This window comes from Calonectris borealis, chromosome 5 (assembly GCF_964195595.1).
Source record: "Calonectris borealis chromosome 5, bCalBor7.hap1.2, whole genome shotgun sequence".
NCBI lineage: Eukaryota > Metazoa > Chordata > Aves > Procellariiformes > Procellariidae > Calonectris > Calonectris borealis.
In genome coordinates this window covers 50,431,570-50,444,655 of record NC_134316.1, presented here as the reverse complement: position 1 = coordinate 50,444,655, position 13,086 = coordinate 50,431,570, and the positions used below count along the sequence as shown (strand labels likewise).

Genomic DNA, 13,086 nt, shown 5'->3' with positions numbered 1-13,086 from the left:
AAAACTCCTCCCAGTTTATGGGAGTTCCTGGCCATAACACACCAAAATAGAAATAAAATTTATAGTTAAACTATGCATGACAACTCCCCTAAGAGACTGTCTTTTGTGGCCAAGAAAGTAAAGGGGGAAAAGTAAAGCAATAAATGAATGTTCAGAGTTTAGCCTAATTTTTACCTCCCATCATAAAGGATTTTAACTTTGTTGCACAAAAATTGTCTGTGGGTATTTTTTCCTCAAAAGAGTCAGATTTATTTCTCGGTAAACATTGAGAAATTCCTCACTGTCCATCTCTCTTTCACTACCTGGTCAGTCATATGTAAGCCATTTCTACAGTTAACCTGCTCTTAAAAACTTCTACTGAGGGAAGCTCCGCAACTCCTCTATGCAGTTTCTTGCAGCCCTCACCCTTGGCATTAGAAAGCATTGCTTAATGTCTTAAGAATGTCTTCGCTATCGTTGTGGGGAGAAAATAAGAGCAGAGACTTATCAGGTCTTAACTGAATTAGCAAGTTCAGAACTCAAAAGCCAGGCCTGTTTCCTCAGTCAAGCTGAAGACTGAGTAGCCTTAGTAGATGGCGACCAAACTGCCTTTCCTCTTCTATTGTTAGTTACACCCACCTGGTCTCCTGTAACCTAGGCAAGCCTTCCTAGTCCTAGCTCTTACAGCTACAACTTCAGGAAAAAAGTTTGCTCCTGGGTGGAGAACAAAGAAGTCTTCTAAATTCTTCCATTGAGTGCCACCAGCTCTCTCACATGTGCTTGCAACACACGTTTCACTGGAGTCCTACCCATTTTGCTGTGACAGCAGGATACTGGACCATTCCTGTGCTGCTGTGAAGCTGGATAATTCCTGTGGCTACATCAGATAAAATTTGAGCACTTTGTCCTTTAACCTCTTTAGTTTATTTCACACCACCACCACCTTCCTCCTTCCTCCTCTGTCCCAACTTCTGTGAAATTTTATGGTCAGGGATTGACACAGATGAAGGTCTAGGTTATCAAAGGCATTCAGATACTTAAACAGTTGGGTTTCCAAGTCCGCCAGTGAAGTGCTAGCGTTGTCCTGGCTGGTGGGTAAGATTGCTGTAAGAGGAGTTGGAGGGGACTTTTGGTAATTTTCAAAACTGGCGTTTTCTCTCACTTGGTTAAGTCTTCTGCTGCCTACTAGAGTGTTTCACATTCAGCTGTACCTGAAGCATAGTGTCTGTTTGAGCAGCACCCTTATCATCGCAAAAGATCATGGTGGCAAGAAGAGTATGGTGAAACGCTACTATTTCTGGGACAGAAAGTAGCAGCTTGACTGTAGCAGAATAGAAGGGAGGAGAAGAATTAAAGTTTAGTTTCTCCAAACTAACGTATGCATGGGGCTAAACTGCTATCGATTGCTTGCCTACTTAAAAAACATGCCATGTGAATGCTGACTAAATGTCGGTCTACTTTTAGCATAAATATGCTCACGCTGGTAACCAGCTGCATGGTTTAGGCGAACAGCAGCCGTGCTGCGGCAGCACGGGCCCCAGCGCACGCTGCCTGCCTGTCCGTCCAGAGTCCTGGGTGGGTTTGCAACCTCTGCTCGGTTCTGGGCTCAGCTCATTGTAGGACGTCTCGGGGTTACAGTAGTTACTTCAGTATAGTCAAACTCAGGACCTTTGCTTTATTTTTGCACGCAGGAGGCGGTGCAATGCTCCTGTTTCCATGCCGATGTAGGTCTGAGGGGAAGAGTGAGGTCTTCTGAATTACTGTCGGTGTTTCCTTTGATACTAGCAGGTTTTTACAATTTCCCCATCCAGGTCCTGATTATATTCAAAAGCTGAATGATGTCAGACTTTGAAACACTGGCATGTGCATCAGCTCTGTGCAGTCTGCTAGTCAGTGAGTGTGTGTACGTACACACCCACGCCAACACGTACCCGAGTGCATACGTCGTGTATTAGCCTGTGAAATGATGAACACAGACTGGCTGGATTGCAAACTACCGTGGTATTTGATGTAACTAATGATACTAGTAGGCCATTTTACCACAGCAGCCAAGGACGTGACAGAAAAGGATCTCAGGATCTCTTTGCCAGTTCATATGAAGGCAGGATCACCAGGCTGGGCAGGAAAAGTTTTGTATTATTGCTTCCTATATTATGCTTGCTCTTAGTGGACTTTAATCTCTCAGGTCATCAGACTTGGCTCTTTCAGCAGCACTAAAAGTTTACACACAAAAATGGCACTTTTTTCTCACGGGAATGTTTTTATTTATCTATTAAGTGAACACCAGGCCATGGCCATGATTTTTCTTTTTCCTGTGTATCCTAGCTGTTTGGGAAGGGCTGCAAACTGTCCCTGTTTAAATGAAGCATGTTTTAATTTTGAATGTGTTGTATAGGAACAGAGGAGAACAAAGATTTAGCCCTTGCCTACAAAATCTGCAGCTGTGGAGTCTGGAAAGTCGGCAGCGTTTTGCACGTTTCAGTTTAACCTCCTCAGACCTCTCTAGTTAGCTGAGACACCTCTGCATAGCTGAAGCCACTGCAGGATGGGCATAACGTAAATATTAAATCATGGGATGGGGGAGTGCAATGAACCATTACCTCAAGAGGCTACTGAGCTCTCTTTCTCCTCTCAGCCCAAGAGCTGAACAGCTCCCAAAGGTGTCTGACTTCCTAACGTAGACAGGAGATGGGCACCTAAATGCGTTTAAAGATCTCAGCCTGCGTGGGTCACGTTGCAAGTATATAACTGCCCCCACCACTGGATACTCTTTTGGTATCAATACTTCACTTTGTTCAGAAGTCAGAAATGAAGAAGCCCTGGTAAGTGCTGGTGAAGGTGGAGAAGCAGCTACTGCTAATGACACCGGTGTTATTTTGGTCTTGTCTATGCCAGGGTAACTTCCCAAGACCCAGGCCCGGGCAGCAGCAGGACGCTAAGGCAGTGCATGGGGTTTGGTGACGCTGGTGCTGTGCTGGGATGCTCGCCTGCCGCTGCCCTGCCTGCCGCTGCCGACGGAGCTGCGAGGAGGTGCAGAGCGGAAGGATGCTTGTGTGGCTCCCCCCCCAAATTACTTTTTCCCAATGCCCTTCGACACTACAGCTTGCTGTGGCTTGAGCTGCAGATGACACCTAAACAGTATATTTAATGTAACCAACCTCAAAAATTATTTGCACATACTCTTAAGTACAAAATGAACTGTTTTGAATGAATGTATTACTGGCAGCAGCGGGGTGAAGTGTTGTCATAGCTTGGCTGCTGCCAGTGGTGGAGTTTTGGCTGCTCCCCCTTTCCTCCCTGCAACAATATAGAGTTTGTTTTCTGCTTTTCTTCCTGATGCAAGCTTCCAAAACTCTTTCATAACCTTCAGTGATGAGTGCTTTGCTTTGCATTTTCTTACTCTCTCTCTCATGCTCTGCATTCTTGGTGGAAGTGTTTTATACGGTTTAAAGGCTTCCGACTTTATGAAATGAGACCCTGCACTTGAAGGAAGTTGGTGAGAAACAGAGACATGGGTATGGAATAGCATTCTCAGCTGTTTCGGGGATAGACCACATGAGGTGTTTAACACCACATGGCAATGCTGCACGGCGGCGGAAGCGTTCCCAGCAGGTGAAAAGTAATACTGTCTGATTCAGCCTGCTAGGGAGTGAATTACAGCGAGCCAAGGCACAAACTCAGGCCCCTGCTTTTCTTAAAGCTTTCAGTGTCAGAATTGAAATGGTGCTTCATGATACGGGGTTGGGGACTGCACCTTGGCTTTGAGTTTTAAACCGGGCATTTTTTCCCCTTAATGTTTTTGTCGAGCAGATCGTAGACCCTGCACCCATCAATTCTGTGTCACCGCCTTCACCCAGTGCTCCACAAGTACTGCCTTCCTGTTCTGCGCCTTCCCCCCGGGCTGTTGCTGTGCACCGTTTCAGTGTCTAGCCCCAAAACCAGACATGTTTTAAAGTGGACGAAATGTTCTTTTTCTTGCATAATCTTTAAAAAATACAGTGGGATAATACGAGCAGAACCGCCTTTCCCTAGGCAGCTGGAGAGGCAGCGCAATGTAAGCGTCAGGAATTTCATGTTGGCACCAGCAAACGGCATCTCCTGAGAGAAATTTTCCAGAGAAAGGGATGGCAACTCAGGTCCTCACTGAACGTTTCCTCGGGGGCTCGTGCCACTTTAGCGTCACTGATTTTAGTGAACCTGCACGTGAAAGCTCCTACGCGGTCCTCACCCCCCTGGGTAAGAGAGGAGACCATCAGGATGCTGAAGCAAGTCCCTTTGCTGCTCTTGTTACTTTTTGGCTCCCTGGCACCGTTGCCTTACAGCAGGATGGGAGGTGTCTCCTCACCGGGGGAGAGGCAGACCTCCTTTCCAAACCCTTGGCAGCATGAACTAATGAGCACCTGACTGTTCCCTGGCAGTAACGAGGTGGGGTGCTCTGTGGCTGCACGCCGAGTCCTCTCTGATCCCTGAGGCCAGCCTAGCAGTTGGGGCGATGCTTTGTCTGTGCCCTAGTGACCGTTCCTGCTCCCTTTTTCTCTTCCAGAGAGACGGTACTCCAGATCCCGTCTAAAGACTGGTGGACTGAATTATTCATCTCACGTGGTGACGAGCCGACAGCCCAGCGAGATGGCCCTGACCCCGCTGACAGAGCAGGAGGGTGAGGCTTACCTGGAGAAATGTGGTAGCATCCGTCGCCACACTGTTGCCAACGCTCACTCAGATATTCAGCTCCTGGCAATGGCCTCCATGATGCACACAGGCATGGTGATTGAGGAGTCAGACAGTACCGACAAATGCCTCCTCCTGCAGCCCAGTTTTAGCCACAGGCAGTGCTCCAGTGAGCCCAGTATTGCCGACGGGCCAGAGGGAGTCATGGCAGAAGGTAGGCAGGACCCTGCAGAGCTGAACTGCACCTCGGTCAGCTAGAAGAAGTCTTGCTGAGGGGTGGAGAACTGTATGCACTAAGCTGGACAAAGTGTCGTGTCATCCCTGCTGGGAAAAAAGAGAAAAAATCGAGTTTTGCTGATGTCATTGAAATGGCTTTGAGGGATCTTATGTCTCTTTGGGAACGCTCTCTAGATTTGTTTTTCTTGCCTGTCTGGGATCATTGTTGACAGAGGTACCAGGCTGCTCCCAAATGAGCACTGAGGGCTGCAAAGGTTTCGCTGTTGAACAGCGCAGTCTACCTTCTGTAAGCTTTCTTCCTTTCCTAGTCCAAACCCTTTGGCCTCAGGTTTCCTTCTGTTTCTTTGGTATGATACAAATTAGCCTCTTTCTGCTTTTCTCCATCTTTCCCAGCTTTGTGCTGCTTGTTTGCTCTTTGTTCCTGCAGCAGAGAGCCCTGTGCTAAATGTTCTCTTTGCTTCTGGCGCTAGGGTGGTGATGGCTGAGGACTGCATTGTTCTCTTTTAAAGTTGAACTCAGGGATGAAACCATTTGCATCCTGCAGAAAGGTCTGCTCAGGTGGCTTGTGAGAGAAGGAGATCCTTCACTTTGCCTCCCATGAGCATGGATGAAAAGTCCAAATCTGAACAAATCAGACTTTTTTTTTCCCCACGAGAACTGAGTATACATGGAGTCCCAGCTGAGTACTTCATATGTACTGTATTTGGTTCCAGTCATATCTTTGGGGGTAGTGGTGTAAACTGGGTGCAAAGGAGGGGTGGGTGTGTAAACTGGGGGCAAAATGTAGTCCTGAGCATCCTGGCGTTTGGCATCAATTTGCTCTCAAAATTTCAGTGGTGGTAGGGCTACAATGACAGGAGAAATCTAAATGGATTCCTTTGGGAAGGAGACGCTGGGCAGAGTCCGCACTTGTGCGGGAGACGTAAAGGTGCTTCTCAACACTGGGGCATCGTGGTTCCAGACCAGGAGGTGACGAACAGGATTTCGTCCTTGGGCTGCTCTGGTACTTTCAGCACTTGCAGATTTCATAAGACCAAAGATAACCAGCAGGGTGTAGAAAGGAGTCCTGTCTCGGTAGCGTATTCATGAAGTGCTCCTGACCTCCAGTGGTATCTGATGCAGCGCGGTGTTGCTGTTAAGATAAAGTGAGGGCTCTTTGCAGTCTTTATTTTTGTTTCTATTTTGAAGATTAGGAGTGGGTCGAGTTTGCAAGTGTCTGTGGCAGGCACTGCAGTCCACAGTGTCTGCTTTGAGGCATCGCTTGGTACTCAAATGCTGCTTCTATGAGAACAGAACCGATCTGTTCGAGCAGTCCCCTAGGATACTCGGCTGATGTCTTGCTAAGCAGATTTGCAAGTGTAATTACAGGCTTAGAGGTGAACTGAAATGCTGCCTTAAATGTCAAATCCCATTAAAAATATGGATATAACACCACTGCCACTCGAATCTAGTCTCTGTGGTACTGACTGTAAATAAATCTGTCTTGACAAGGAAACAGAAGGTTAGGATGAGCCTTCAGGATGTTTTTTTGCGTGCTCTGACATTAACTACAGAATTTGCCGTGCTTCTGTTGGGCATTAAGCATCTTCTGCTCCACTGGCTGCACCGAAAGTACAGCTCCGACCTGTCAGGATTTGGCCTTAGTAACATATGCAGCAAAAAGAAAGCAGACTATTATTTGGTAACAAAGCATCAGAAATACCAGCGATGAGCACAAGTCACACTGCCTTTGTAAACGAGGGTGTTGCTTTGTCTCCTGTGGCTTGCAAATGTTGAAAGAGATACTTGAAAGGGCCTGCTTGTTCTTGCAGTCACCTAAGGCACCCTAGCTATGGGCCTTTGTGGAAATGCCAAGTCTTTCGGTCACCAGCTGTGCTTACATGTTGAAGAACAGAGATTTAGTTGTGCTGGCTGCCTCCTTCTCGGAGCATGCACTGTCCAGCGAAGGCCAGGAAGATGTGGCTTTAAGTACCCTTCCCTTCAGATGGATTCTAGGATAAATTGCCCTCCTATTCATAAATTGGACTGACCAGACCAACTTATTTGTTGTCATCTGTCCACATGGATTGTGGTGGAGCTTCAGAATCTCTGTGGTGACAGCCAAACCTCGCAGACCGTGCTGGTCTTACCTTGGCACAGTCCCTCCAGCGTGGGGCAGATGATGGCATCTTGCTCAAAAGGAATTTTTTTGGCCCCTTGCAGTGATTCAAGGCCTTCTCTTAGTCATAGTGGGGCATGTGGGGAGGTGACCACCCTGCAGCATTTCAGTTCACTCTTATGAATGCTTTTCTTCTTTCTGTTTTTCCTCTAACCCATTTGCCTTCTGTAAATACCCAAACCATTCGGATTAGTGAGCAGTGCCCTCTTTTATGGTGAAAATTAGAATGATTTATTTATTTCCTGACATATTCTTGGATCATCTCTAGGGCTAATAGGAATACAGTCCTGGTTTTAACTTGAATTTCTTTTGTTTTACATGTATGTATAATTTGAATTATTTTGATTTTGTGTCTGTTACTTTGCAAAAATTTGCACCAAGCCACTCTGAATCATGCACTTCCCCAGTTGTTTTGGTTTTTAGGGAGAATTAAAGCTGGTGGCTTTACTTTGTAAACTGAAGTAAACAAAACTTGTTCTGTAAACCACACTGAGGGTCTGGTCCTGAGCACCGCTTTTACGGCCGCGTGAGATGCACAAGCCTCTGTAAGCCTATACCTTTTACAGGCAGACTGGGTGAACTGGAAGCGGTCGGAAGGCTGCACCCTGCGGCTGCCGTGCGAGGCTGGCACCGAAGGGCTGTGGGGGCAGACGCCGGGTGGCCGCTCTCCGCTGAGGATGCTCTCAGCCTGCGGAGGCTCAGTCCCCTGGAAGCGAAGAGCAAAGACTGTCCCTGGGCCAGAGCTGCGGCGTGAGAAACACTTGCATTTTGGATACGGGCTTCTGGTCTGGGGCTACACTTCTTCGCCACTCACCATGTCACACAGCTGTGACAGGGGCACAGGGCAGGTCTTTTCTACCCTCATTGTCATCCACTTGAGAAAACCTCCTGGAAGAGCTGTCAGAATGGGAAGAAGGGATTTCTCTCACCATCTCTCAAAGTCTATCTGTTACCTTCTAACTGGGTAATTACCTTGATTGAGTTAACTTCCCATCACACCAAATCTGTCTTCTCTTTTTACTCTGTCTCCTCTTCTTAAGGTAAGTGATTGATTTATTCTCCGTGTCTCTACAGTTCTGTCATAATCTTACTGAGGGGGCCTCAGCAGAAAGCTGTTCTTAGTACAACCGGCCTTTTTCCTGACATCCCCCATAGGCACGCAGCATGTTTTTATTGCCAGCAAGCAGAGCTGCTTCAGTCCCCGGCTGGGTGGGCAGCAACCTGGTTTATTTTTTGTTTCTTCTACCTGAAGATCTTGGTGCTGGCACTGGTGGCAGCAAGGGAAGTGCTGCAGGGTTTGACTGACGCTGAGGTAAGGTATTGCCCTTTCTTTTTGGATCCAAATGGCAATGAGTTTCCCTGGAAGGAATGGTTTTTTGATGCTTACAACCCTGAGTCGACAGACTGAAAATGCTGGGCTCTTACAGGCAGCCTGTGTGCCCCAGAGAGCAGAAACTGAGTGTCTAGTGAGGGACAAATCGTGGTGTTTATGGTGTACCTACTGAACTTCTTAATTCTGCTATAGACCCAGAGGAGCCAGTTTCCCTAACTGGATTCCCTGTTCCTTCCCAACCTGGCTCCTTCCTCGTGCCAGCAGCCGGGCTCCTGGGCCAGGCCCCTCGTATTGTGTGTGGGGGGGTTCCAGCGAGAGAAAGGGGAGTTGGGCGGTGGAGAAACTCAGCCAACGTTGATGACGCTGACTTGCACCGAGATGCCAGAGCCAGAACTGCAAGTTCTGTGCTCAGAGCAAAGGTGCTGCCTGTGCAGAGGGCTGCAGGCAGGGCCCTGCCGCGACGCTCACGCTCTCTATGGGTCTTTCTCATACTTAGGAAAGGCTGAAGAAGGGTGATTTTTAAGTATTGGTGCTATACAAGTGAAAGTGAGCTCCTCTCCTCATTCACAACTGAAATATAGAGGCAGATAAAGATCTATTCAGCTGTGGAAACTGCAGCCAGCAGAAGCGAGTGACTGTGGTTTATCCGGTGATTTTAGTGCAGCAGGCACCTCTCTGTGCCATCAGCCGGGGCCCCTCCTCACCGAGCCGGAGCTTCCCACGGCCCCGCAGATCTCCCGTGCGGTTTGGTCAGTGGCATGTCTTCAGTGGGCTGTGGAGGCTGGGGGAGCGCATCTCCTGCTAGCCTGCCCTTTCTGGTAAACCACCCACTCCTGAAAGGAACGTCCGCGTGATATCGAGCCACGAATTGGGCGTCTAAACTCCCCAAAGAGGTGGGGGTCAGGCTGTCTGCGCTCCCCGGCGTGGGACGGGTCTCTGCAGAGCCAGCACCGCTTCCCGCGCGGAGCAGCCGGCGGCGGAGCTCGGGAAAGCGGGTGAGAAAGCAAGACTTACCCTGGCGCAGGTGCCCCACGGAGCCCAGGGAGTTTCCCAGGGGAACGTGAGCTGGAAATTCAGCCTGCAGTCAGCTTGTTTCTTGTTCACAAACACTAGCTCCGTACGAAAGTCGCCGCAAATTTTCCTCTTAATTAAAAGTGGGAAGAGCAGGGCTAGTGTTTGGTATCTCCCTAAGCAAAGAGGACATAATTAGTCGTCCTATTCATTTTTCAAATGTGGAAGGCGGATCTGGCAGCACGACAACAGCTTAAATGGGATTTAGCTGATTTAGCCACCCATTTGGAGAGTGCTTACTGCCCCCCTTGCAATCCCAACAGCTCCGGGTGAGGGCACCAAGCACTTAACTAAATAAACAAAAGCTTCAAAATAGAAATGCCAGCTTTTAAAGCAGCTTAGCAGCAAAGGAGCAGCACATTCCTATTAATACGGTGCTCAAAATTGCACGCAGTAAAATAGCTGCCACTTCCCACCTGAGATCTGGCTGCCCTTCATTCATTACTTGCACCTGAAATACCTTGAGTACCCACGTTAGTTATATCCAACCAGTATTCCCACCTGGGAGAGCAAGTGCTGTATAATTGGGGTGGTGGTTTACGTCTCCCCTATGTGTAAGTTCATCCCTTCCAGGGGACGAATCCTGCCGCAAGCACTTCTCCAGGTCCAGTGAAAGTGTCCTAAGCACACAAGGAGTGGCAGCTCGGGGCGTAGCAGTAGTTTGGGCTGCATTTCTCCAGTCCAAATGATAAAAAGAAATAGCAATTCCAGTGAGGAAATAAGTGAACTGGAAATTGTCGTTGTTAATCAGTAGTTGCTAGTTGTGTATGGCCAACACGCTCTCTGGGCCGCAAATATGGGTGCGCGTGGAGGAGACACATCTGTGTGGGAGAGGGCAAGGGAGAAGAAATCTATGCAGGTAAAGGAAATAGCTGACTAGATTAATCTTTTCCCAGATAATTGGTATAACAGAAGGTGGGGTAGAGGCTTAATTATAGTTTGGTCATCAGACTTTCCAATGAGCAAAAGGAAAGCAAACTCCTTAAAAAAAAAAACCCAAAATACAATTGCTTGAAGGGTCTCACCTACCCTAAACTCCTACCATAGTACAGAGCAGCTTTGCAGTAGCTGTAAATTGCAGCAATATTCAGGGAGTCGCTGTTTGAAGTGTCTGTCGTTAAGCTTCAGAGCGAACTCTCGCATATGCCAAGAGCTAGTTCATAATTCTTGTGGCATAATTATTACAGACTGCAGTAACAACCTCTGTTACGTTGGAAAATAAATTAGAGTCACAGAATCATTCTTTCTGATCTCAAAATTTATGAAGACAGCTGCTTTGGCTCCCACCCAGGAGTTTTCTGTGGTTGCTATCATCATTGAAAATTATTTTTTCCTCTTTTTTTTTTTTTTTTAGCCCGAAAGCATGAGTTCTGTGAGAAATGCTTGGGCTCCTCAAAGAGCAGAAGGCCAGTTACAAGATGCTCCGGGTTCAAGTCAGTACGGCACTAGACTACCTGGAAAGTAACGGAATTTATATATATTAAATGTCAGCGAGAAACCACAGAATCTGTGCCATACATCACCTACCCTGTAGGCCTCTTAGACTGATTTACACCCATTATTGGTAAGCCAGCCCTCTTTTCCACTGTGGGTTTTTAATCCACTTCACACTAAACGCTTATCGACTAGCATGTATCAATGGTTCTTGGAGCAGAAACAAGTCCTCCCTTGTCTCCCGTGTATCTGTCTCTAAGGGGCATCTTCACTATTACAAGTCCTAAACCTGCCGTCTGTCTTCGGGCTCATCTCAGGCCAATGAATTATCGTTTATTTGCTGTGTGGTTGGAAATAAGAGATGAGAGGGTGGGAGAGGCTGTTCTGAAGGAAGGGACTTGTCGGTACGTGTGAAAAGTCCCCCTTAGGTGGTATATCCACTGTATTTACAAGAAATCTCTAATACTTTTTTTTTTCCCTTTGGTGGGGATGGGAGGGGAGCTCCGATGTGCGTTTGGGACTTTGTATCTCAGGGATTCAGAATGACTCTCCTTTACATGTTTGAGTGAGTGCTGGGGAGGGGAGAAAGCAGGGGATTTCTTGTGATTTTTCCCCCATCCTCAGTTTTTCCTCAGAAGACAGCGGCGGGCAGCTATGATGTGCTGAGCATCACTGCGTTTGGTAGTGCAGATGGAGCTCCTCTGAGCTCCTCCGTCTGGCCTGGCGCTGGAGATCATCGGTCTCTCTTCTGGCTCTTAAACGTTAGACATCTTTCTTCCCTGCAAGCCCAGCGGCAGACCGGGGGCGTGCTGCCCGCTGCGCCCGCCGTCCTGGTTAAAAGCGGTGGCTCATCCCTAACAGCACTGCGGCAAAAAGGGGCTGCCACCATCTGGTCACTCCCTGGTCAAAGAGGGTGTCTCTGAATGCAACCAGTGGAAACCACTGAACTCCTGTTCGTGGCAGCCCTACGGGGCTCGCTGCCGGCGTGCAAAGTTTCTCCAACCGCAGGGGTGCGTGAAGTCCAAATTGGGAGACCTAAACCGGTTCAGTTTTTTCGGGTTTGCCTTTAAATTATGAGAAATCATGGGTAACAAATGTCACCAGCAGGCTCTGCAATCACCCCTTCATAAAACAATTGGGTCAAAATGCTGGCTGAGGCGCGGCTTCTGTGGCATCAAAGCAGGCTTGGATCTAACAGGCAGGGCAGCCTTCAGGGAAGGGGTGGCAGTGGGACTAACGTGGTCCTGCCATTAACGCTGGAATCTTCTTTTGCTTCGGACACAGAAAATAGATACCAAAACCGCCAGCTCTGTTAGCAAGCTGCCCATGAGAAACATATTGTTAAAGCCTTGGACGGCAGAGGTCAGTTATTTAGGTCCCTGGACAGCAGGGGACTCTGTTATATGGGAAAACTGTCCGTCAGCCTTCCAGGGATTCAGCGTGCAGCTGGATGTAAGTTTATCTCATAGAGTCACTGAGGTTGGAAAAGACCTCTAAGACCATCGAGTCCAACCCCCAACCCAACACCCCCATGCCCACTACACCATGTCCCTAAGCACCTCGTCTACACGTCTTTTAAATACTTCCAGGGATGGGGACTCCACCACTTCCCTGGGCAGCCTGTTCCAAGGCCTGACCACTCTTTCAGTAAAGAAATTTCTCCTGATGTCCAATCTAAACCTCCCTTGGCGCAACTTGAGGCCATTTCCTCTCATCCTATCGCTGTTACTTGGGAGAAGAGACCAACCCCCACCTCGCTACAACCTCCTTTCAGGTAGGTGTAGAGCGCAATCATCTCGTGACCTTGAAGGGAAGCAGGTTAAATGAACGGTTAAATGAACGGTAAGAGATCAGCTTGCATGTCTGAAGGACAATCAACAGAGGGTAACAACAGGCATGAACAGCTCTAAGGGTTGAAGGTCACACTGCAAAGGGAAAAAAACCCTGTTTCTAGCTTGCTTTGTATCAGAATTGCTTGTTTCAGAGGCATTCCTTTCTGTGCCACTTACCATCAGTCAGTGATGAGCTGTTGGGGTCCGGGTGTGAGAAACGGTGTCTGGGAAACTGGACAAGCAAATGAATTAGTAAAGTCATCCCCTGAAAGTTCCCCCCCGCTTTGAGCCACAGATTTTGTGGGTACAGGGAGATCAAAGGCTAGGGAGAAGGATAGATTTTGTACATGGTTATGTTGCTGCACGCTCTGCCC

At 48.1% G+C, this 13,086-nt stretch overlaps 1 protein-coding gene across 1 annotated transcript in view; it reads left to right on the top strand.

The window, feature by feature from the left end:
• Positions 1–5,034, top strand: part of PRR5L (proline rich 5 like) — a 33,415-nt gene extending 28,381 nt beyond the window's left edge. The window contains exon 8 of the mRNA XM_075152367.1: positions 4,523–5,034. Within this exon, the coding sequence (XP_075008468.1) occupies positions 4,523–4,905 (383 nt within the window). The 3' untranslated portion in view covers positions 4,906–5,034. The remainder of the gene's footprint in view (positions 1–4,522) is intronic.
• The last annotated feature ends 8,052 nt before the right edge of the window (positions 5,035–13,086 follow it).